General features: G+C 40.6%; 1 protein-coding gene and 2 long non-coding RNA genes across 3 annotated transcripts in view; 1 reads left to right on the forward strand and 2 right to left on the reverse strand.

The window, feature by feature from the left end:
• COL25A1 (collagen type XXV alpha 1 chain) overlaps positions 1–147 on the forward strand; it is a 435346-nt gene extending 435199 nt beyond the window's left edge. Inside the window, exon 37 of the mRNA XM_070611755.1 lies at positions 10–147. Coding sequence (XP_070467856.1) covers positions 10–12 — 3 coding nt within the window. The 3' untranslated portion in view covers positions 13–147. The remainder of the gene's footprint in view (positions 1–9) is intronic.
• LOC139082081 (uncharacterized) overlaps positions 1–22346 on the reverse strand; it is a 35910-nt gene extending 13564 nt beyond the window's left edge. Inside the window, exons 1-2 of the long non-coding RNA XR_011537797.1 lie at positions 21771–22346; positions 14733–14866 (exon numbers count right to left, since the gene is read on the reverse strand). This is a non-coding gene — a long non-coding RNA (uncharacterized lncRNA). The remainder of the gene's footprint in view (positions 1–14732; positions 14867–21770) is intronic.
• A 229-nt stretch (positions 22347–22575) lies between these two features.
• LOC139082080 (uncharacterized) lies at positions 22576–23476 on the reverse strand. The gene is made up of 2 exons (XR_011537796.1): positions 23372–23476; positions 22576–23274 (listed from the first exon to the last, which is right to left on the reverse strand). It is a non-coding gene; the product is annotated as an uncharacterized lncRNA (long non-coding RNA).
• Positions 23477–26645: the final 3169 nt, after the last annotated feature.

Genomic DNA, 26645 nt, shown 5'->3' on the forward strand with positions numbered 1-26645 from the left:
TTTCTACAGTGATGAATCTAACTTTCCGAGCATGAAGTTGTGTATATAACGGTCCACTTTTTATATTTATAGTTGAAAACTGAATTGCAGATTTTACAAGTCTGAGATATGTTTACATATAGCTGCTTCCTGTTGGCAGTAGAACATATGTCCATCTCTTCTTCACTTACATCTGAAATTGGGCAATATGTGAAACCAGTGAGAAGCCTGCAAAAAGTATAGATCAGTGTCTCTATATCTTATGTGAGATGTGTATTGATAAGGACATATCAGCAATAGAGAATGATTGTTCTTGCTATTTTCTTACTTTGGGCTTGTTAATTGCATGGACAAAAAGTGCCATGAAGTAGTTTACATGAAATTGTGACCAAATATGGACTCAAAACTATGAAAATGTACTTACAATACTGACCGATTTTAGAGTCTATCATCACATCCCTCCTCTCCTTCACTGTTAGCATTGATGCCCACACCACCCACTGAAACTGACTAAAAAGCATGACTGTGTGCCACACCCACTCCTTGTTGTGCACCTTCAGATGCTAGCATGCCCTTGATGAGTCCTGTGATCACATCTGAGCTCTTATTTCTTTTGTCATCTCAAGGGGGTTACACCATGGCTGATTGCCAAAAAGAGATAAGGTGGCGGAGAGCACACACTCAAACAGTCTTGTATTTTGAGGGAGTTGCAGTCCCCGACTGCAGATCTACAGCTTCCGGTGTTGTGGCTCACGGGGCCACCTTGGTTGAAATATCAAGGGGTTCAGCTGGTTGCCACGGCCAGTTTTCCTTGGGCTGCCCTTGGCAGTGAAGACAAGGGAAGAGGACCAGGTCAGCATCCTGCGCTGTATCTCCTGTGACCAAGTAAGAAGGAGGATTATGACTGCAGGCACCCAGAAGGGCAGACTTTTTTTTTTTTTAATAAACTGAATTCCAGCAATGTTAATATGGGTGCTTTTGGAAAATGACGGAGGCATATAGCACTGCTTTGGGGTAGGGGGTTCCTGGAATGGCGGCCCCTGTTGCTGAGGACGAAGAGTATGTACATCCCACCAAAGCTCAGGTTGCTGAAGAAATAACAAGTCCCAAGAAGGGCTCAGCTGAAATAATGTCTCCTGAAAATGGATGAGAACAACTCCTACAATCTCTTCCGGAGCTGATGTGAGACCATCCCTGCCTTCCAAGATCCAACCCATTTCAGACATTTTTTACAATGTTCTAGAAACAGAAAGATGTTTTCCATTCTTTTGAGTGCTTTTCCTTTTTAGTCCCAGGAATGTTAAGAAAAGATTTATTTCAGTTTTCATCACATTTGTTTTGAACAAATTTTTTTGAAATCAAGTCTTCAAATCCTAATAACTTGGTCCCAACCGTCAAGATGACCTTTTACTAACTCCTGTTCTGAATGATTGAAGAGAATATAAACCAAACTCCACTTTCAGTTCAGTCATTGTAAAGCATCAAAGTTAAGCCATTTTTTCAGTACTTACTTTTTGACTTTTTTCGTATGATGACTATAACGCACATAGTGATGATCAGTTAAGATAAAAATCAAGATTTGGTTACATTTGATAGTGTTAATTCATTTCTATTTTTTGTAGTTCTATTTAGATCTAAGTTTTGTCTATATTTAGATTTCTTTATCTTTTTTTACATTTCTAAATGTTTGTCTTATGCACAGACCAAATCTGAGATCTCAGAAAGCTGTGAAATATAGTTGCCATAAAGAGAGTATTTTTTTCATCTACTTGCTCAAAAGTTACCTAACTGTATTAGACTGAGCATTTTGCACAGAAAAGAGTTGGTAGGATGTTTTCAAATGGCTTATTCGAAGTGGAAGGGTTGCATTAGGAGAAACATTATCAGTGAGGAGCAGTCACACTTTCCGCTCATGGGACAATATAATTTCCCTCCTGACTTAATGCCATTTTGTGGGAAATTTTCTAGTTTTATGCATAGGTTTTCACCACCAGAGGGGACATCAGCTCATCATTGGCTTGCAGCAACAATAGTTAAGATAGAAGACAAGAAGCCTAAGACCCTATGATCTCTTTCATGTTATATAACCGAATGTTCAATTATACAAAATGCCTTCTTATTTCCATTAAGTTTTCAAGATTGGAAAGATGTTCAAACCATTCGATCAATCTAATTAGTAACATTTCTAGTAACATTCCACATTCTGAAGTCAATTTAGCATTTTTAAAACAACAGAGGGCATTTTCTGACCATTTCTGTTGTGACATGGTTAGGAGAAGGTATTGTTTAGTGTCCGAAACAACTTGTCTTAAGCAATTTGAAGAAATGAACTAAAGGGGGTAAAACTAGTCTCTTCAAGAAAACAAACAGTGGTGTCTTGAGAAAAATCTGGTGGCTATATTTCTTCCTACCTGTCTGTCTTTCTACTCCTCTAGTAGAAAGAGGGATGGAGATAGATCACTATTTAAAACTTGCACAGCTTCAAAAGAGAATACCTCAACATCAAAGAGAAACATTTTATGGACAAAAAACATTTTTTTGAACACAGCCCTTTAAGAATACTGTTTTGTCATATGTGTATATTGAGTTTTTTGCTCTATAACTGATTTGACAACATTGACTTTTATTCCGTGATTAAAGGAAGCTGTAAACTTCCGTTACATTTATTTCTTTGGGAAAAACAACAGGGGGATGGTACTCCTCTTTGTTAGTGGAATTACCAGGTCTTAACCACCATGGATAATCTTAAACTTTTGGTTACTAAGATATGTCCAGCCATCCATTTTGTCATCAATATAGAGAATTCTCAAGTAATTGATGAATGAACTAATGAATTATGTCTGCTGATATATGTGTTGGCAGATACACATTTTTCTTAAAGATTTCTTTCTTTTAATTTATATTATTGGATAGATAGAGGATTGAGAAAAAAATACATGAAAGACACATTGGAAACCAGTCAAGATCAGGTTCTGTTTCTGATAAGCGCCTTTTAAGGATGCCAAACTCATATGTGTTTTAGCTTTAAAATTGTTTTCCATTCAGGTTGGTGCTAATGTATTTCTTTTCCTTTTCTTTATGGACAATGCAACTCTACTATAGATAATTTCATTTCTCTGTTTAATAGCATTCCTAAACTATTAGTGTGTGATTTTATTTTCATGTATTTGCTATAATGATGGTTCCATGACCAGTCTCTCTTGATGTAAAACAAAACGAAACAGTGTACCTGTAGGTTGATGTGTGTTTACCTGGATCGTGGATCCTCTTGTTTCATGTTCATTTCGTATGCCATATGCTTTTCTCAATTTTCATTCTCATCTGTTAGCTTATATAAGTTGATTACGCATGACAAAACCAGCATTAGACAAGTCTGGACACATTCATAGAGTATCTGACACAAGTGTGCCCATATTTTTCTTCTAGTTTTCATCTTCATTATGAAAAGCAGTCTTGAAGGATTTTTCTTTCTTATTTGTTTTTATAGAAAAAATGAGAATATCTTGAATTTTTACCAAAAAGAAAAAGTCTGTTCTTGAATTTACTTTCTGTGCCTGATGTTCTGATGGCACAGTAAGAACTTACACATCCAGTAGTTCATTCTACATGTCCTTTGTCTACTGTATATATATATATATATATATAAACCTCTAGGTGGGAAAATGGTCAAATCAGCATGTCAGTACCTATGGAAAATTGTCTGGTATCTTATATTTTTATCACTTAAAAAATGTGTTTAATTTTCCAAGGTGTTTTTTTTCTTTAATGTTAGTATCGTAGCATAAAAAGTTAACACCACTTTTCATCCTTTTTTTTCCTGCCACTGTGTATTATCTTACCCAGAAATGAGTTATGCTTGTTTGGTGGGTGGTGTTTTAATATCTTCTAATGAGTGATCATAGGAACATGCAGATATTGATATTTGAAACCTCGTTTTTCTCTATTTCTTGATAATCAAGTTATATTAATAATTAACATTACCAAAAATGAACTTTTCTAATTTCTACCAAAACAAAAAAAGAAAAATCCTGCAGCCTCTAGAAAGTCAAGTCCATAACAACCTTACCTTATGTTCTCAAGAATAATAATAAAGAACAATCACATGTTGAAATCATTCATTCCTAGTGGAATTAACATACTTGACCAATTATGATTCTGCTGAATTATTTTCGAATGTAAGGACTTTCAGTCCCTACTTTTTCCCACTTTTGTTGAAATATCTTCATTTTGGCTATATTTACTATATGCCATGCCGTGGCAGAGATACTCTTCCAGCTTAAATTTTTAGTGGATTTTGTTTTTGCTGATCCAATACTGAAACATTTTAATGGCATTTCTGATTTTTTCTTTAAATGTATAAGATTCCCTATGCTGCTTATTGACAGAACTGTTCTTTTGGAAATAGGAAGACCTTTTCAACCTGACCTATTATGTTTGATTTATTGATAATTTAACAAAGTATCAATATTTCTCAAAATGCAGTGGATATTCTCACATATCTCAGAAATATTAAGAAATTGGATTCACAAAGGAATGTCTTACATATTGTTGACATTTACGTGAATATTCTTTATACTGTTGTAAATGTTTCATGCCACTTAACATTTTTAAAAGATGTATGTATCTGATTTTCCTTTAGAAAATATTATATTTTTATTTGTATTTTTTACATTTTAAAGTTCATCTCTATGTGCAGCTATTTTTATATTGCCAAAAAATCACGTAAATACAAAAGAAGAAGAAAATGCAAAAAAAAAATATTTTGGCAAGCATTACACTGCGTATTTTTCTTAATGTTTTATGGGCCAGTCTCATGTAACTGATTATTCTAAGAATGTGTTGTGTCTTATCACTGTAAATATGGCACAAACGTGTTTTTCTCCGTAGTGTAAATAATTGAAAGGCTGAATTCTCCCTGTTTGATTTCTTGCTTCAGTCTCGTGATAATTTCTCCAGCTGATGTTGCCGGATCAAAGATGCATTGTGGTTTTTGATTTGCAGTCTGGAGATACTTGCATTGTGTTCAGTTTCTAATATGTTTTGATTTGCTTTTTTAACTTGTTTTCAGGGTTCCTAGTTTGTGAGAAGTTGATCTTCAGAATTATTTTTACACTATTTATGACTTATTTTCATAATGTAAAAAGTGTGTAATTATTACAATATTAATCCAATGGTAATGAATTGTATTGTTATAAAGCTTTAGTGATGTTCCATGAACACCTTGGCCTGTTTTCTCTGATTTACACACAGTCCATAAAGAATTATATTCTGCGCTTCTGAAGTGTTGCATTGCCACCACTCAATGTAGTGCACATTCTTAGTTATGGGGATTTTCTTTAAAAACTAGTACTTCCTGTTTATTAGATAGTAATGACTCCAGACAAAGCTTCCCCTCCAACTCACTGTCTTCCAGAATTCTACATCTTGAGTAATTAAACTTCCTTAGTCCCAATTGACTCTTCTCTCTACCACATTAAATCAGTCATCATTGTGTGATTAGAATATAGTACATGGCAGTGGCTTAAATATACTGACTAATGAATGACTGGATGCCCCCGTTAAGGTCACCTGATTTACAAGTCCTGACTAAAAGAGCACACTTCTCTGTCCTCATCTTTCTTCCACTTCCCAGCAGGATTGGACACCGCTGACCCCTGCCACCCTCCTAAACACTCTTTGCTTTCATGTCCGTGTCCCTACGCTCATTTCCTCCCACTTTTCTTTCCCATTGTCCTTTGCCACCTCTCTCCTCAACCTGATCACTAGCAGATGATCCTCAGGCTCTGACCTACATGTTCTTTTGCTTTTGCCCTTCTCTCACACACTCTTTCTCTCCAGAAAAGCTCGTTCAGTCTCACAAAGACCAAGTTTCTATCTCTATTGCAGATTTTCTTCTAACTTGCAGACCAACAGTTACAGGTGTGTCCACCTGGATGTCCCACTGGTAGCTCATCATCTTCCCCTTCACAGATGGTCCCTTCCAGACATCCATATTAGAGTGAAATTCCATCCCCACCTGCCAGCCAAGCAAACAAGATAGAAGGTTCAGAATCATTCTGGCCACTGCCTACCTCTCATTACTTGCCCATTCCCTCCCACATACAGCATCCAATCCATCACCAACTTCCTTCCATTCTACCTCATAGATATCTCTCAGATCCACCCCTCTTCTCCTCATCCCCTTACCATTCGCTTGGTTAGGCTCCCCCATTTCTCTCTTGGACTTTGCAAAGAGTCTTCTAACTGGCCCCCTTGCCTCTAATAACTACCCCCCCCCCCACCTCATACTTCATCACCCTGAGGAGGATGATTCAAAGAAAGCAAATATGGCCGTGTCTTATTTATTTATGAATTCATCCTCAGGTTTCATTTCACATAGAATTTGAGACAAATGAACACTTATAAAGAAATTAAAATATATAAATTTAAAAATAACCAAGAAAGCCACATATAAACAAAGTTCAAGAGCACAAAGAAAGTTATAAGGAAAAGATATAAAATCATATGGTTCTGAGCTTCTTGGTGACCAAAAAGAGAAGTCAGTAACATGTTTACATCACCCATAAGGTGAAAACATACTCCTTCCTCAAAAGAATAAAAGCTGATTGATAAGAAATTTCTCATGTGAGACTTCTTATAGAGAGCACTGTCGTAAGGGCACCCCTACAATGAGTATAACAGCAGGTTTTTATAATGTTCCCCAGTGTAAGCCAAGTGCATGTGCCAAAACCAACTTCACTAAAAACAGTTCTTAGGGGAAATTTAATCATGCCGTTCCCTTGCTTAAAATCTTCCAGGAGTCCCTCGTTATCGTGTAGATACTTTGGTCTAGAAAGCAAAGCCCTTCATGATCCCAGGCTGCCCAGCTTTACAGCCTCATGTTTTGCTGGTCAGCAACCCTTACCCACAGGTTTTCCCACATTAAACTATTTGAAGATCCCTTTGGCCTCTCCCTAGGCTAAAATAGTCTCCATTCCCATCCCCACCATCCATCTAAAGAATTCTTGCTCTCCCAAGACTCAACATGTGTCAACTTACTAAACACCTTCCTGAGTTTAGATGCTTCATCTTCTCTGTTCCGATAATTTCCTTTATTTGTCATTGCTAAAACACTTATCTAAGTGTTAATAATTGTATGTTTGTGTGCCTCCTCCACTAGAAGGTGAACCAAGCATGAACCCAGTTCATAGTAGGTTCCCAATAAATCCTTTTAAGTGAATGACAGAAGTTGCAACAGCAACAAAATTCACTTGGACTTACCAATTTTATTAATGAACATAATGAGTAAAGCAATCCACATAGCTAGTTCCTAGCATTCCAGGTAGTTCTTAAAGTAAAGGAAGATGTGTTATGACCTTTTTCAAGTCTAAATTAAGAATATGTTCTCAATAAAACTGGAAAAAAATAATATGTTTTGTATGAAGTAGGGTGCAATGTCATCTGATAAGTGGCCATAGAGGATAAGTTTAAAGAGAGTAGAGAGGATTTCAATGACCCCCATGGCGAAAAGGAGCAAACAGCAGGAAACACTTCATGATTGTTGAGTAGTTTCGAGCAGGCCAGTGAGCTGAGAACCATGATCTTGTTATGGGACTAACTGCACCTTTGCGAAGTATGCATGGTGTTGCCATCCATTTAAACCTCAAATGTTTGCCTTCTAAATCTTTCTCTCAATTTGTGTTTTCTATCTTTCCATTGCCTCTCTATGTTAGGAAGCTAGATTTAGTCCAGAAATTCTCAAACTTCAGCATTCATCAGAATCACCTGGAAAGTTTCTGAAAACACGCATTGCTGGGCCCCACGCCCTGAGTTTCTGGTTCAGCAGGTCTGGGACAGGACTTGAGAATTTATATTTCTATCAATCTCCTCAGTGGTGATAATGGATTTGGTCCAGGGTCCACTCTTTGAGAGCCACTGGTAGTCTAGTCTATCTTAATGGAATGTTAGGATCATTAATATAAGGGTAGCAACCTTTCTTTTCTTGTGAATCTCTGGGAATTTTCTCTCCTCATAACTGTTAACTAAAACTCAGAGCTCACTCTCCAGCAACTCTCTCAAATGGAAGCTGCTAATTCTCCAACATCCCCTCCGTATCTTACAGATGGAAAGAAAAGTTGAGCATCCACATTGCTCTTCATTGCTAGTTCCAGATGATTTATTCTCCATCCATATTATACAAAGCCCTCCTTCTCTGGGACTCATATTTCTTGGTGGTTACCATGCTCTGCTGTTCCTCGTTGCAGCCATCTACTGACCTCCCAGTCATCCCCCTTCATTCATTACGGACTTCGGTCTGTGGTTCACAGTGATCTTCTTCACCCCAAGTGCCGCCATAATCAGAGGTGACTTAAATGTCACTTTGGGCAATGCAACCAATACCTTAGTCCATTATCTTCTCAGACTTCATCTCTAATGACTTTTTGCACCCTCCAATTCTGCCACCCACTACCCTGACACACTGATTTTCTTTTCTTCTCCCCAAAGCCCCCCAGTACATAGTTGTATATTCTAGTTGCAGGTCCTTCTAGTTCTACTGTGTGGGACACTGCTCCAGCATGGCTTGATGTGCTGTGCTAGGTCCACACCCAGGATCCAAACCTGCAAAACCCTGGGCCACTGAAGCAGAGTGCACAAACTGAACCACTTGGCCACAGGCTGGCCCCCTGACACACTGATTTTGTCAACCCCTGGAATTGCTGTGACTCTGGAATAATATATTGAAACATTTCACTCTGAGCCCTCTCTCCTATCCTGCCAGAACTTCCCACCCAATAACTTCCACTATACCTGTTCTTGAACCTTCCAATGACTTCCATTCCCTTTCTCTCTTAGCCTTTTCCCTACCAGACCCCACACAACTCCACTTCCTCTCCTTTCCATCTTAGGTTACACAGTTCAAAGTTTCATCTACGCTGATGCAATAACTCCATTATCCCGTTGTTCTTCCATTTGCCCACTTGGTAAAAGCCAAATCCTATAATAACCCATCTGTCCACCTTGTCTGCATCTTTACCTGGTCCAGTCCACTCAGTGCCACAGGCGGAAATCATGAAGCATACAGATTGGTCCCACTATAAATTCAAAGTCTTCAAATTCACCTGTGTACTTGACAACTACCAACAACCGTCTTTCTGTGTTTCCCCAGTTAAGGTGGGTAATTCAGACTTTTTCCACTCTCCTGTAATCTGCACCCCCTCACTCTCAGTGGCTGATCTTGCATTCACAGAAGAAGGAAGGAAGTCCGCAGAAGAAACTCCCTCAGATCCCTCCACCAAGGCTGAAAATGTGCCCGCCCATGTCTACACGCTTGATTTCTTCCTTTCCTTCTTTACAATAGAAAATGATGCAGCTCTTCCTGGTAAGGCTAACCTCAGCCCCAAAGGTGCCATCTCCACCCCAGGCGCCTCAGGGATCTTGTTCTGTTATGACTACTACTTCTCTTCAGACTCTGTCCTAAACACATTTAAATCTATTGAGGTATCTTCCATTTTTATAAAAGCTCTTCCTCAATGCCACGTGCCCCTTTAAGAACTGCCCTCTCTCTTTCCTGCGCCTCTTCAAAGACAAGCTTCTAGGAAGTTGCCTTTACACTCACCATACCCACTTCTTCCCCTCCCATTCACTCCTCAATCCACTGCTGAGCTCTGTGCCCACCACTCCACCTTACTCCTCCCTCCCACAGTGACCTCCTGAAGTCCTGTGCGTTAATCAGGATGCCCCAATCCCTCTCCCAACTCCAGTTGTGATTGCAACTGCAAACTTTTGGATGCACAGCAGGCACCTCAAACTCTGCATGTGCAAAACTGAACTTGCCCTCTGCCCCGATCGTGTTCTCCCTCCTGTGCCCCAAACCTCGGGGAATGGCATCACCGTCACACAGTTGGCAAAACCAGAACCTACCCATGACAGCTGGCTCAACTCTCCCCTCATCATCCCCAGTCACTCCCTGTGAGCAGCTGATTCTCCTGGCTCAATATATACTTGACCTATCACCTTCGTAGCATTTCCATGGCGACAACCTAAGGCCTGGTAACTTGTCCCTCTTGCCTGGATGACTCCAGTAGCAGGTCTTGCAACAGTTGGTCCTGCCCTACACTGTAGCAAGCTTGATCTTTCCCTGCTTAAAACTCCTAAAATTGAAGTTCTCCGTTTCTCGCAGGATAAATTTCAAATCCTTTATTTTGGTTTACAAGATCCTTCTACACTCGGTTCAGAGCTCCTTCTCCAGGCTTACCTCTCGTCATTCTCTCCCTGCACTTCATCTAGACAAACTCCACTTATTTTTCAATTCTTCAACCAGACTCTCCTCTGTCACTTCCAGATCTTCTCTCTGCCACTGTTTCATCCCTTCTTCACCTAAAAATCCACTTTACCTCCCTAACTTCTACCTATCCTTCAGGTCCCAGTTTAGACATTGCTACATCTGAGGAATCCTCTCTAGATCCTCAAATCTTGGTTAGCACCCCCTCCTCTGCACTTCCGTTGCATCTTGTATTTCATTTGTCGTAACACTGTTTACATGGTGTTGTCCCACAGAGACAGGTGTGTCTGTTCTGTTTGCTCTTCTGTCCTTAATGTGCAGCACAATGCCTGACATGTAGTTGGCGCTCAATTAATATTTGTTGAATAAATAAATGAATGAAAGCAATTATCTAAAGGGCTATGGAACAAGCCATCCAAGGAGAATATGAGCAACTTGGTGTGAGAGTATGCGATGCAGCGATGAGCATATAAGTCATGTTAAAATGTGCGTGACGCTTGCATCGGTGCAGGAATGATAAGGAGGAATCTCTCAATACAAAGGACATAATTCTATAGACATTTTCCTTTTTATTCTCTTACAAATTGTAGGATCAACACCAAATAGTAAGAGCAAAAATGACTTAGGGGGCTATTCCTCACTTCTTTTGGACCAAGTTGTGTTCTGCAGAAAACAGATGTCCTATGAAATGGTAATGCGTATTCCACAAATCAGATCATTAAATGTAGGAATGTGAACTGGAATGTTGACACAAGGGATCAAGGATAGTTTCCATAGAACATCATTTGGAAAATGCTGCTTTGCAGCATTATTTGCTCCAACTCATTCATACCATCGCTCAGGTCAGCAGGCGGCCAGCATGTGTTGTTTTGCGGCTGGCATTCCCACCACAGGAGTTGTTCCAAGGAGTGACTCTATCTAAAGCTGTCTTCACTGGTAACACTTCACTCTTTGGCACTTTTTTCCACTCTCCATTTTCATCTCCGTTGCTACCCTCAATCCCCTCTCATGTCTCCACCTTCAGATGTACTAGGATTCACTTCTTAGCTTGAATTGGAACCTGATTTCAGTGTTGACCCAAATCCATCATTCAAGGGCAATGACAAGGTCCAAGACTGATAAAGTCCCACTTGGGAAATGTGTCTCAGCAGAGTACATAATAGGTAGTCAACCAGAAACAAACTTTTCTTGCTTATGAGTTGTACTTGCAAATTAAAGGGGTGATTGGAATATAAGAACAAGGAAAGAAGATGAGCCATGTTTATACTGAGCCAATAGATCAAGTCACTGACAGAGAAGATAGGAGTACTGAAATTGTCAGATTGTGGAACAAACAGTTTGTTGACTCCACTGTGACTAAAATGTTTGGTAGACGACAAAGTATCAAATATAGACAGTCCCTGACTTAAGATGGTTTGACTTATGAATTTTCAACCTTATGATGGTGGAAAAGCAACACGCGTTCAGTAGAAATGTACTTCAGAGTTTGAATTGTGATCTTTCCCAGGGCTAGCAACATGCAGTATGATCCTGTCTCATGATGCTGGGCAGAGGCCAGTCACAGCTCCCGGTTAGCCCTGCGATCACGAGGGTGAACAATCAACCCACTTACAGCCCTTCTGCACCCACCCAACCACTTCACTTCACTTTCAGCACAGTATTCAGTAAATCACATGAGACGGTCAACACTGTATTATAAGACAGGCTTTGGGTTAGAGGACTTTGCCCAGCTGTAGACTCACGTGAGTGTTCTGAGCATGCTGAAGGGGGCGAGGCTAAGCCAGGAAGTTCAGTGGGGTAGGTGGATTAAATGCACTTTCGACTTAGGATATTTTCAGTTTACAGTGGGTTTTTTGGGATATTACCCTATCATTAAGTTAAGGAAGATCTGTATCTTAGCTATTTGGAGGTTGAACAGCTGTGGACTTTCCTAGACTATTCTGTCTCTCTTCAAAAAATAAAAACAAACATAAAAGCAAGTGGTAATGGGAAAATTGGGTAAAGATGTTTGACAAGAGAAGTTATCCTTAGATGGTTTTACCTACATAGTTTTCACTATTTGCTGTTTTAAACTTACTGCCCATAATTTCCTGTCCGTAACTTACTGGCATGGTTAGCTAACCTTCTCTTCTTTCATTTATCTAACAGTTTTGGGGCTGCTCTGAGAATGCCACAGGAAGAAAGCGATCTTTTCTACTTTTAGGTCTAAAGGATTCGTTAATTTTGAAACAGTACTTTCCTCCCTGACTTATCACCTTTCCCAAAAATACGAAAAAGGAAAAAAGCCTAATTATGTTATGTTCTTGATATTTAAAAATAAAAAGGGAGGAAATACACAACATAAGAGGAAATTAAGACATAGCATTTGATAAAATTTAATAGGTATTCCTGATAAAAACTGAAATGGAATGGAATTTCTGTAATCTGATATAGGTATGAATATATTAAAAACCTACAACAAATATCTTTCTTTTTTTTAACCACTTTATCGAGGTATGACCCACATTAAAAAGCTGTATATATTTAATGTATACAACTTGATGAGTTTGGAAATAAGTATACACACGTGAAACCATCACTATGGTCTACAGACAAAAAGTTAGGAACATTCCTTTTAAAATTGGGAACAAGAAAAGAACATTTAATATCGCTGCTCTAATTAAATATTGTATTGAAAGTCTCAGCCAATACAATTCGAAAAGAAAAAACAAGGTAAAAAGCCTGAAAAGAGAGAAACAAAACTGCCTGTATTTGTTTCCTATGACTGCTGTAACAAATTACCAAAATTTAGTGTCTTGAAACAACACAAATATATTGTCTTATGGTTCCATGGTTCAGAATTCCTAAATGGATCCCACTGCGCTAAACTCCAGGTGCCAGCAGGAGAGCCCTCCTCTCTGGGGCTCTCGGGGACAATCAGTCTCCTGGCCTTTTCCAGTTTGTAGTGGCTGCCTGCGCTCCTTGGCTCCTTCCTCCGTCTTCAAAACCAGCAGCGTCAGGCCAAATCCTTCAATGCTGCCATCTCTGGTTCTTTCTCTTCTGCTTCCCTCTTCCTCTTTTAAGAACCTTTGTGATTACACTGGGCGTACTTGGATAATCTAGGATAATCTCCCTATTTTAAGGTCAACTGATTAACAAACAATTTCTCTGCAGGCTTAATTATCCTTTGGCATAAAGCATGACACAGTCACAGGTTCCTGAATTAGGACATGCACATCTTTGCGGGCGGGGGTCACTAGTCTGCCTACCCCACTGCCATATTCACAGATTGATTGTGTATATAGATAAACCTAAAGAAACCACAAATTATCAGATTTTGTAGTACTGGCATCTTCTAAAAATTAAAAGTAGGAAACATAGCACTGATATTTTTTGATAAAATAAAGATGCTATTTATATTCATCCCTTTCACATGCTATACTAGTAAGAATACTTGAAACTCTTCTCATTATGGTAATACTTAAATATTTATTGACTTCTATTTATCTTTGAAATATCATGGTGTATAGTTTTTGTTGTTTTTATTGATTTCATCTGGAAAGCTGTTTTTCACTTTGTTATGTTTTCTCTTAAGCTATTTGAGGATTTCCTGAGCGAGCGTGTGACAGGATACTGTTATTACATGCTGTCACACTGAATCCTCATAACACTGAAAAGTAAATATTGTTCTCCGTCTTTTACAAATAAAAAAGCTGAGACTCAGAGAAGCTGGATCACTGGCTATCCAGTAAATGAGTGACCGTGCGAGGACTTTAACGCAGGACAAAGATCCCAGGTCTGGAAAGCTCTACCACTTTACAGCTCCACCGCTCTGCCCTCTGGGAGGTACTCGGTGCCTTGACCAGTTCTGAGTTCTGAGAGGATGTAACTCCATATGTGACTAATGACAATAAACAGCAGTACCACTTTATATTTCCGTAGCACCTTGTATTTTTAAGCCATTTTCATATCAATTATATCTGACTCTCCCGCTGACTGTATAAGATGAATAATAGTATATTAATACTTTCATTTGAGTAAAGGATTTAAAGAGGATGAGTGACTTAGTCAAAATGACACAGTTGCTAATAGCAGAGCACAGAACTAGAACCTCCTCACTCTTAGAACATTGTCCTATCACCGAGAAATAGAGCAGGAAAACCCCAAAAAGCACACCGTGTAAACAAAAGCCGTTTTAATATATATTCTCCATGGGATGTTTTTGAGCGGAGAAAAATCTATTCTAAAGTCTCATCATTATCTTCTAAGTTAAGCTCTTTCCTTTCTTTTTGGCAATATTAGGAATTAATTATTTCTCGAATGTTCTCAATCGATGTCTGCAAAATCTTTTTTGGCATTCAAAAAACAAGTAGTTTAGTGTTTATGAACTCAGTTGCTAGAGCCAAAAGGCCTGTCTTTGAATCTCTGTTTGACCACTTTGTAAGGCAAGTTATCTAACCTCAGCGGGCCTCAGTTTCCTAATTTGTAAAGTGGGAATGATAACAGCACCTACCTGAAGGTGGTGAGTTAATACACGTGTTTCGTGAGTCGACACACGCACATACTCGGGTCAGAGACGGGCCCACAGTCAGTACTCAGGAAACCACCAGCTGGTCTCCTCTTCGGAACAAAAGCCGGGCCTATCATCTTAGTGGAAAGTTTATAGTGATCACAAGGTTCCATTTTATATTAACAAAGTGAAACATTTGTTCGTAAAAGCTAAATGCTTTTTCTTGCATTTCAGTGACAATTTGACTGTCATACAAGCACCTGTATACACCGTGTATACAGGCCTAGGCACCAATTCGGATAGACATACTAATGAGAAAGATAGGTAGATTTCTTCTTTTCTCCCCCCGATATTTATTGAGGTAAAACTGACAAGCAAAAATTGTATATATTTAAGGTGTACAATGTAATGTTTTGATACGCTGTGAAATGATTACCACAATCAAGTTGATCATTGCATCCATCACCTCACATGGTTACCGTGTGTGTGTGTGGTGAGAACACTTGAGATCTACTCTCTCAGCAAATTTCAAGCATATAATACAGTGTTATTAACTAGAGTCACCATGCTGTACGTTAGGGCCCCAGCTCTTCTGCATCTTACATCACTGAAACTTTCTACCCTTGGACCGACAGCTTCCCCTTTCCCCCACTCCCTAGCCCCCGGAAACCACCATCCTACTCTCTGCTTTTAGGAGTTTAAATTTTTTAGAGTCCATATATAGGTGAGATCATGCAGTGTTTGCCCATCTATGTCTGGCTTATTTCACTTAGATAAAGTCCTCCAGCTTCATCCATGTTGTCACAAATGGCAGGATTTCCTTCTTTCTCATGGCTGAATAATATTCCATTGTGTATATGTATACATACATATATATAAGATATATAGATAAATAGAAACACATATAGCTATATCACAATTTCTTTATCCATCGACCCACACTTACAGGAGGGCCATCAAAAGACATCTGATGTAAGAACCATTGAAATAGAGGCATTTTGCTACATTTTCACCATGTTGTTTACACTGTGTGTTCAAACCACTGGAGAAGCTAGAACTCCAAGAGTCTTTCTCAAGCAGTTCCACATGCCAGAACACTTATATAACCCTGAACTCGTGTTCCAAGCCTGGCCCTACACAGTATACTGTAATATTAACAAAGACAAAGAGATTATTAACACCTAGTTTGGAGCAAAAGGCTTTGTAGGAGCTAGTCTCTTCCTGTTTAAGTTCAATAATGCAGAATTTTTAGTGACATTCAGTAAATGTTAACTCAAAAATATTGCCCCAGATAACCGTAACACTCTTTCTCCTGGCACATAACTGCCTAGCAGCTCAGTGTATGGCTGTGCTCTCTTACAGATATTCGCATTTGCACTAAGATCTAGCTCGCCCTGAAGCACAGCCAGAGTCAATAAGTAACTCTGGTGATGCTCCCTCTGCAGAGGAGACGCTCTCACTCACATGCGCTTGAGCTGTTTTCTAATACCAGTGATAGTTTTGCAATGAACCAGGAAAATCATCTTGTCCAAGGTCCTTTGAGGCCAGTGGCATGAATTTAAGCAATCCACCAACAGGTCCAAACTGGTTCCTTGGCTCTTTTTAATGTGGGCTCTGTGTGACCAAACTCTAACCGGCCAGTTCAGCTCAGGGGAGTTACTGAGGGCTGCTGCCAAGCTCTGTGAAAATAGGACACAAAAGAACTTATGATCTATATAGGTAAAGAGATAATAGTAATAGATGTCATTTAGTGAGTGCTTACCACATAGCATTATGCTAAGCCATCACATATATTAGCTCATTTCATCCTTAGAACCACCCTGTGAGTTGCCTACTTTATTGTTCTCATTTTACACATTAGAAAACAGAAACTCAGAAAGGTTAAGTAATTTCCCCAAGCTCACACAGCTAGAAAGTAGCAGAGCCAGAATCTGAGTTAGAGGAATGTTCCGGGTACAATTGGTCACAAAGGAGAAACATTAGGCCAAACCAACACTATTTCTCACTCTATGACTCAAGAATGCTAAAAAGGGAGGTGGCTGGATTCATGAGACGAGGCTAAAAGCCCACTGGGTCTCCCAAATGTCTGTTCCCAACATCTGGAACTGGTCCACATGGGAACTAAAGGGTGAACTTCCCCCTCCTCTCTAAGACTGGAACCGAAATTAGGAATCAGACTTGCCAGAAATGTTTCCGTCCCCTCCATCACACACGTCCAATCCCATGGTAAATCAGGTCACTATCTCCTGATGAGTTTCTCATTTCCAAAAGCGAGCAATAGTCCAGTATACCTCTCCCTCCACATAATAAAATCGATTTCTTTGTCAGAGTAAATCTGAGAGCAGAGAGAAGCCAACGACAGTGGTTACACTGATGCAAACTTCAAATGTAACTCCAGACCCTGACGCCAAATGCACGCATATAGGTAAATATACATGTAAATATTACATGCAAATACGTACATTTACATACAAGTTTTATGTCTCATTAATTAATAATTATCAATTACATTAACTATCTATATGTGCTTTTGGGTCTCAGGACCACAGGAAACACAGCAAGAACCAGAAGCAGCTGATCCATATTCCAAAAAATGCAAGGATAAAACTAAGATAGAAAAAATGAAGAGCAAGCGTCACCCCATGACCAAAGTGCTGATTCTGACACATTTATCACACTCTGAGAATCTTCAACCATTTATACTAAGGTCACTAATGAGACATGTGAACCAGACAATGAAAAGGGATGCTTAGAAAAAACTGATAATCAGAATAAACGTAGTGAATGCATAAAATATTCTGAGTTAGAACATTTCATGGTGGAACGACCCTAAGATTCTCCTCAATTAATCAGCCTTTTCACAAGGAGGGAGGAGCTAGGACTCAAAGTACACATGTACCTGCCACGTATCATGCGAGGTTGGTAATTATAATAAAAGCTTCTATTTAATAGTACTCCATGGTCAGATCACTTTCCTGTATAGTATCTCCTAAGAATAATTATATTTCGAATTCATATTGTATTGTCTTCTGTAGTGCTGAGGGCACCTTCACACATAAAATTTGAACAAGCAGAACCTCCCTGGAGAAAAGCAACACAGTGTCAGTGAAGTATAAGTAGGAATTATTTCCTGTGTGTTCCAGGAAACACTAACGACAGCAACATTCAAACATTCAGAAAACCAAAATCAGATTCATAGCGAAGTGGGGGAATGGGAGATAAAAGACGTGAATGGATGTTGAGGTACATACAGGGAACCACAAAGTAAACATACAAACAGAAAACAGGCATCTGGGTGGTTTCAAAGGTTCCCAGTTTCCAGTAGCCAGCCTCAGATGTTCTTTGGCTGGTCGGTGCCGCTTCTCCTTGTGTCTTCATGTGGTCTTCCCTCTCTACTTGTCTGCCTCTGTGACCAAATTTCCCCTTTTTATAAGGATTCAGTCATATTAGATTAGGGTCCACCCTAATCATCTTACCTTAACTTGATCATCTGCAAAGACTATTACCAAATAAGGTCACGTTCACAGGGACAGGGGGTGAAAACTGCAACCTCTTTTGGGGGAGATAATTCCATCCATACCGGGAGGATAGAGCAGAAAAAAAATAAGTTGACTATAGGTAATCCCCTGGGAGCTCTGCTTTTTACCCCAGAAACCATGGTCCCCAGCAAACTGCTGCCAAATGTGAGTAATTTTCTGGGAGCAGTGCTGGTCCTCTAGAAATAAAGAGTTTAGCATATAGCATATTGTTTGTTCCTGCTGGATGCTTTTTAAAAAGAGAAGGCTTTGCAGGAAAGAAACTTTGGTTTTGGTATTCTCTGAGTTTGCTTATTAATAACAGATTTTCATGGAGTGAACACAGGAATAATTCTTCAGACTGCGCTGAAGTCAAAAAACTGGCACAAAGTGGCAGATAACTCTCAACGTTGAATAGCAATCACCAAAGACAGGTTTCAAATTATGAAAATGTCAACATATAAACCCAATGAAGTTCCAGAGTCCACTAATGTGGCATTTACTCCATAGGAGTAATAAATGAAAATGTGTTTTCCTTCTTCAATACTTCTCACATATATTAATTTTTTTAAATGTAAAAGAAAAGATTACATAAGAGATTAAAAGAATGCTAAATAGTACATAACCTTCATATTTTTGCACTGTTATTTTTAATGATCCCATTGATCTTTGATTTTTTAATGGAGTTATATGATAACTTGGTTTCATGAAGTTATAACTTCATTGTAAATTAGAAACCCTTAAATTGGTGGTATTCTGCAATGAACAATTTTGTATCTTAAAATATTTGGATCCTCATTAGCAACTAACAGGAGCACCAGGTTTACTATTCAGGAGTAACTGGTATACAGAAAGGATGGAGACATAGTCATGTAAATTGAATCCTGTATTAGGGACATGGAGGAAATGGAGTGGCCTCACTCCTGCCTCAATAAAGCTGTCCAACCCCTCATTTGATTCAAGATTTCATAGTAAATATTTTTCTAAATGTGCACATGAAAATTGCCCGTAATTTGTCTATTTTCCTTTAGCACTCCCCCAATCCTTCTTCCTAAATTAACTACAGGTTGTAAACTAGACTAAGAAAATTACAGTCTGATTTTGAGTTTTTAAAGCATTTTCTACCTTATTCATACCTGACTTCCCATAAACACTACTCCTAATCAATAACATTTATTTCGGCCTACTGCAGAATTCTGAGGGATAAAGGCATTTTTTTATAGCACATCTCACCAATAGAGGGCAGACCCTGAATGCCCAGAGAAGTTATGTGTCCTTAAATGCCCGTGGGCCCAGCTTCCTTATAAACTCGCACACAATAAAGAATTGTAGCTGCAAGTCCTTCTTGTTGTGTCAATGACCCCAAATCGAATTCACTTAATTGAAATGCATTTCTTTTACATACACATCTTATCTGTCGAATGAGTGCCTCTTGTTTCTAAGAAAACAGTATCAAAAGCAAACAACACCTGAAATTTATATAATGTTACAAACCAATGCTACCTCAATTTAAAAAAGCAAACAAATAAGCCAACTAAATATTTCTCCAAATCCCAAATCCAAATAACACAGGGATTAGAACAAAACCTTAGAGACACAACTAGCAGGTTTTCCCAGTAAACCCAAGGAAAGATGTATATTTGATAAAATCCAAAAATATGAGTGCTAATTAACATAAAGATCTATAATTTGATTAAAATAAATAAATTGTAAACAAATTGTCTGCCCCGGAAAGGCCTGCCTATTTGAAAAATGGCAAAGTTTCTAACGAATTCTTGATTTTTAATGAATTCTTGACTTTTAAAAATTAAATGAATTATGTAAGTGCATTTTAAAAAAGTAATACTACATTTTTAAAAGTCACCTTCACTGAATTGATAGCAAGTTTGAAAAATTCAATTAATATAACATTATTTATGTTCAAAAAGTGAAATTTGTTTAATATTTTTCTCCTTCTTTCTCAATCTATCTTCCCCACCCCCACACTTTATTCAGGTGAAAAACACTTTAGCACAGCACACATACAAAGCCCCAGAATAAGAGGAAGAAAACAAGCGCCCATCCTCAAGGTATTTGCAATCCAGATAAGCAAAACCCGCCTGTTGGAATGCCCTGATGGACGGCATGAAACCAGTTCTATGACAGCCGCACAAAGACAGCGTTGTGAGGGAGCCAAGAACTACCAAACAGGTCTTGAACTCACGGATCCCAAACAGGAGAAAAGTGCTTTCATGCTATCATCATGGTTTTCAAGCCCTAAATCAGGCTTTTCTTAGCAAGTGAGGAAATTCTGACTGGAGTTTAGCAGGTTCTGGTACACTTGCAAATGAGCTTGTTTCTGCATGTGAGCTTTGATATAAAAATCTTTTAAATAGGAAAGGGAGAGAAGGTAGAACTGCCAGTTATAAAATGTCTAAGTCCTGGGGCTGTAATGGACAGCATGGGGACTATGGTTAATACTGTATTGCACAACTGAAAGTTGCTAAGAGAGTAGATCTTAAAAGTCCTCATGACAAGATAAAAAAAATTTGTAATTATGTGTGGTGATGGATGTTAACTAGACTTATTGTGGTGACCTCTCAGTATATACAAATATAGGATCATTGCACTGTACACCTGAAACTATGTCAATTATACCTCAATTTGAAAAAAATTCAGCTCCTTGTGTGTAAAATGTGTTAATTTTACTAACTCATAAAGAATTATGTAATATCAAAATAAATCTGTATTTGTCAAGTCAAAAAAAAGAAAGGCAAGGAAAAAAAAGTGTCCCTGTCACAATCCCCACTGAGTCACTGTGTGACCTTGGGCAGGTCACACCCCCTCTCTGGACCTCAGTTTTATCACCTGTAACGTCAAAGAGTTGAAATGATACTGGGACAGTTGCCTCTCATGTGGAAGAAAATAAAATAATATTTCTGCATCATAGCACATAGAAAAGTAATTTCCGTGTGGATCAATGACCTAAACGTAAAATGGCAAAATTCTAACTAAAAAGAAAAAAACAAGCTGTAGAAGGATATTTGTATGGCATCAGTTTAGAAGAATTTCCTTAACGAAATGTAAGAACAAAAGCCATAAAGAAAATACCCAACAAATGAGACTACCTTTTCTTTTCCCAATAAAATATACGTACGTATCAACAGCCTTTTAAACCCCTTTAGCCAGACATCTTTATAAAAGATAAAGAGAGGAGAGAGATTTTTAAAGCTTCTATGAACCTTCATAGCTGATGTATGTGATCAATTGATTCTCTCTTAGTTAATTCCTCTGGGAAAAAGAGCTGTCAATAGCATGGGAATTCTCAGATCTTGTGTTTCTAGACAGTTAAAGAGCAAAAGTCAGTAATTAACGTCCAAGACCATTTTACGTATGTAATGCTAACGACGGCAGTCTGGCTAACACTTAGGAAGCGCTTGCCGCAACCCAGCCACTGTCCGCGCTGCTTTACTGGATTAGCCCATTTGGTCCTCCCAACAACCTACCATCTGCCCTATTTTCCATAAGAAGAGGTTGAACAACTCACCCAAAAATCATGGAGCCAGCAAACGGTGGAACCAGGAGTTAGACGGAGCATTCCGATTCCAGGACCGGAACTCTAACCCGCGTGTGATATGTCGTTTAATTTAAACCTCCCCAGAATCCTGTCCTGTGAAATCCCTTTTATGGCTAACAGAATGTGGCTCGAATGGGTTAAGCAACGGAAGCAGAGCTTAGTTCCAAATTTAGGTCAATCTGTCTCCAAAACCTTGTTCTGTCTACCAGTTTCCCCCAAGAAAAAAAAGGTGCCAAAGACCAGACCAGAGACAGGTCTGGAAAACAAAGTCTGCAGGGGCATCCCGCACGTCAGGTGGGGTTTCCCCGCCCGTGGAATCTAGGAACTAGAGTCTACGAAGCCCTTTGTGCGTTCTGTTCGGGGAGAACCCAGGAGCGGTCAAGGGCGCTGCCTCCTCCTGGCCGCCTCTGCTTCTGCCGAGCCCTCGTTGCGTCTCTGCCCTGTGGACCCCGTGTGGAAGGCAGCCCCCATCCAGGGCCCGACCGTCCCGCCCCAGCTGTGTCTCCCTTGCTCCCCTCCTCCCTTCTTCTCGGGCCCTCCATCTCTGAAGGAGCATCTCGCGGCCCCTCCCATCTGAGACCCCGTCCTGAGACCTACAATTCCACGTCCAGACACCTGCTCACGGCGCGTGCCTTCCGCCCCTCGGGGCTCTCCTCCCGGGGTGAGGCGCGCCCGCCTGTGCGGTGGCAATGGGCCCCAGCTACAAAGCCCAGCACAGATCTTTTCATCAGGAAAAACACGAGCCGGGAATCGTTTCAAGGCCACGAAAATCGAATGTCATGAAACCTCAGTATGTTTAATTTTTTAAAAGTTTATAATACCAGACATACAATATCAAGTTGGACACCCCTCTACTTTCGTTTTTAAAAACGGAACATACGTATTACGTAACCTCGGCCGCTGCTGGCCTGCGGGTATCCCTCAGTCTCCGAGACAAGCCAGGAAGAAAGGAGGCTGGTTGGCCGAGCTCTCGCAGCCACGCGGTGCCCAGGCCGCCAGTTCCCAGGGAGCTGTCCCTGGCAGCCGCCTGGACGTCTTGGCACTCCCGTGTCCCACGTCTATTCTTGCAGTGTCGCCCAAATTGTGACTACAGAGGCTCACTGACGTTTGTGGACACTTTCACACAAAAGGAACTGACACATCAGCCATGCTGCTGCACTGACGGCTTTAGAAAGGCTTTTTCGGCTTGACTGTGACCCCCGGTCACAGACATTCTCCAGGAAAAGCAGCTGATGCTTCAGTCCCAGCCAAACCTGCAAGGAGCCCTCTTAACCCTGTGTTGGCAGAGGCTAGACTGGCAGGGAGAGGAGAGATCAACAGGATTCTAAGAAAGGAGTTTCGCGAGGAGGGTAGGTGGCTCGCCCAGCAGGGAGGCCCCAGGCAGTGGGGCAGAACAGAGGGGACGCGGACATTAGATGCTGTACTGACTACCCCACAGCAGCTCTGTGGCCTCTTCCGTCTTCAGTTTTGCTGTCTGAAAAAGGAAATCATAATGGTGTCTTAGTTGGCTGGGCTGTCGTAACAAAGTACCACAGAGTGAAGGCTGAGACAACAGAAGTTTATCTTCTCACAATTCTGGAGGCTGGAAGTCTGAGATCAAGGCGTCCCAGGGCTGGTTTCTTCCGACTGGATCCTCACATGGTCTCTCCTCTGTGCATGTCTGTGCTCTAATCTCCTCCTCTAATAAGAACACCAGTCATATTGGATCAGGGCCCATGCTAATGACCTTCTTTTACCTCTTTAAAGACCTTATACCCAATTACAGTCAGATTCTGAGGTGTTGGGGGTTAGAACTTCAACATACGAATTTGAGGGGACACAATTCGGCCCATTACAAATGCTATCCATCCGGCGGGTTATTGTCAGGATTAAAAGACTTTCACGTGCGCCTGGCAGATGCTGAGTGCTCAGTAAATGTCGTCCTATTATTCACTCATTCCTACTGAGCAACCGTCATGTGGAGGACAAAGCTCAAGGCGCTGGGCACACAGTGGAGAACAAAGGTGAAGGGCTCTGTGCTCGGACGTTCAGACTCCGGGGGGCCACACAGAACAGCTGAACCGAAGTGGAGACGGCGAGGAACACTGCGAGGAGACTGAAACGTGGAAACGGCAAAGGGCAGAGGGGGGCGTGCTTTTCCTGCAAGGGGCCCGAGAGCAAATATGCTCAGCTTTGTGGGCCACCACTGCTCAACTCTGCTGTTACAGAGCGAAAGCAGCCACAGACAATCCATGACGAAGGAGCAAGGCCACGTTCCAATAACACTTTACTTATGACACTGAAATTTGAATTTCGTGTAATTTTCATGTTATGAAACATAATTCTTCCCTTAATTTTTTTTAACCATTAAAAATGTAAAAACCATTCTAAGCTCATGAGCCATAAGAAAACCCTTGATGGGCGGATTTGCCCCGTGGGCTGTGGTTTGTCGACTTGCTCTAGAGAGTTGACACTGTCTGGGAGGAAAAGCTTTTCCTCTCATCACTTAGGTTCAGTTCTTGGGGGCCTGCAAATTAAACTGATGAAAGACAAATTCACAGGAGAAAAGACAAATTTTTATTCGCTTATGGTGAAGCACACAGAAAAAAGTAATGAACAGTTAGAATTTGGAGCTTATATACCGTCTTAATAGGGGAAGGGGAGGGCAAGAAATGACACTTAGGAGCAAACAAATGACTTTTAGGGAAGATAAGTGGGCCTTAGGAGAACAGACGGCAGATATGATAGTTTAGGGACAGTGTCTGTTCAGGTGGTGTCTTAGCCACGTAATAAGAGTCCATCTTCCCTGGTCGGGAAGCTGCAAGGAGGATTTAAGCCAGTTGAGTTCTTTGGAGAGGTTCTGCTTGTAGGCAGATATGGGGAGATCAGGAAAAAAGCCTCTTCCTGTATCTGTTGATTTTCAGATGCCTACAGCTCAAAATAATTTCTATGCCACAGTGGCATATTCTGGACCCCTTTGACAATAGGAGAAAACTCACTAGAAATAAACTGAAGCCATATTCTGGATCCCTGTCTGCACGGGCATCGCATCACCGCTACAGGTGTCAGTAGTCAGCTCCCTAAGTCTTCATGTGGCTTTCAGCCTGGCTACAGATTCCAGGAAGAGTAGGATGAGCCTTGGGTATTTCAAACAGAACCTGCTCCTCCCCCACAGGAAGCCTCCCCCCACCACACACAAACTCAAATCTGGGCTTAGTTTTAGGGGGAACTTCAGGATGGAGGCAGGAGAGGAATAGGTTGTATGATCCTGGTGTGCTATCAGTATACAGGAGGCACACATACACATATTGAGTGTGGTCAAATGGCTCCTTTAAAGTAGTCTGGAACTCCCAGGGATAGGAGGGCGGGTCAGGCTCCTTCTGACATGAGTGAGGCACTGTGTACATAGTTATACACACGTGCTGACAACGTCATGTCAGAAAAGCACCACACCCAGCATTTGTCCCAGATGATGTATGAATTCAGAAAAGACAAATCTCATGAAGGGTGGGGTAGGTCAGGGCAGGACCGGGAAGAGGAAATAGTGAGCAGCTAGCCAAATGCCCACATTCCATCTTGAGTGTCGTGTAATAAGCTGGAGAGCCTCTGCGGTTGGGGACATACAGCTCACTCACCTTTGCATGTTTCTTGCTGACGAAAAAGTTAAAACCTGCCATTCAGACTCTTCTTATTGGACTATTGAGTGGAATTCTTATTGTCCCAAGCTCGTGTGGGCTGTGCCTTCTCATGTCAATCACACATAAGTATGAGTTGTTTGGCCAAGCCTAGATTGTTGAGAAATCTGTGACCTTCAGGCCAGAACTCACTCAATGGGTGAGCCAATCAATAGGGTCAGGACCAAAATTGAGCAGACATCACCATTCGGGAAAGAAAGGTGCTCCAGGACCCACTCCTCCCAAATGGTCAGACAATGGAGAAGCATGTGAGACAATAGCCCAAGAAATACCTTAGAATTTGTGTTTTGACAAAGCATTGTACAGGGTGAACTGTTGACTTTTATTCACCTGTATTTTGGTGCTATTGTGTGTCTGTTCTTTAGCTAAAGATGGTCCTTGGTATTTAATTAATATTATATATTCCACATTGTGAAATAAGGTAAACAATGGGAAAATGATCTTTTATGCACCAGTAACTTGCTTTCCCATAAAAGATAATGAGTCTAAGTATCTCTCTCCTGAAGAAATTGTTAAAATGTAACTTGCCAGTCAACAGGCATGTAGACAGACCAGCTTCAAAGGCTATACGGCTCTTAAGAACTTTCATCTTCGAAACAAGGTATTAAGTCTTTAAATGTGTTTCCCCTTTTAGTCAGTCAGTCAACAAATGTTTATCAGTCTACCACATGCCAAGTGCTGTGCTAGTGCCGGGGCACAGTGACGAACAAGACGGATAAAGACCGAGCGAAGAGGGGGTTATGACAGAGGATTGGGGCAGGTTTGGGATTATTAATTGAGAACTATCTGAGACAGTAGTCAGGAATGACCTCTCTGAGGCTGTCTGTGACATTTAAACTGAACGGAAGCAAATGCAATGTCCTTGAAGTAATGAAGGACAAGGGAGACCAGGTGAGATGTGTGTCTTGGAGAGGGCTGGTCCTAAAGTGAGCCTGGAGAAGCGAGCTGGAAGTCATCGATGGGCTTCAAGGAGGGAAGGACCTGGTCATGCTACACGGGGTGGGAAGCACGGCGGTGAGTTACAGAGCGCTTTGCATAGGTCTTGGGCGAGATGCAGAAGGCTTACAGAGGGTGGCCACAGATAGGGTGGTAGCAGATGGATTTAAGATGTATTTTGAAGTGGAGTCAACAGGGCTTAAAAATACTTTGACATGGGAATGAGGAAAAGATA

The sequence above is a fragment of the Equus przewalskii genome, chromosome 2 (assembly GCF_037783145.1).
Source record: "Equus przewalskii isolate Varuska chromosome 2, EquPr2, whole genome shotgun sequence".
Lineage (NCBI taxonomy): Eukaryota > Metazoa > Chordata > Mammalia > Perissodactyla > Equidae > Equus > Equus przewalskii.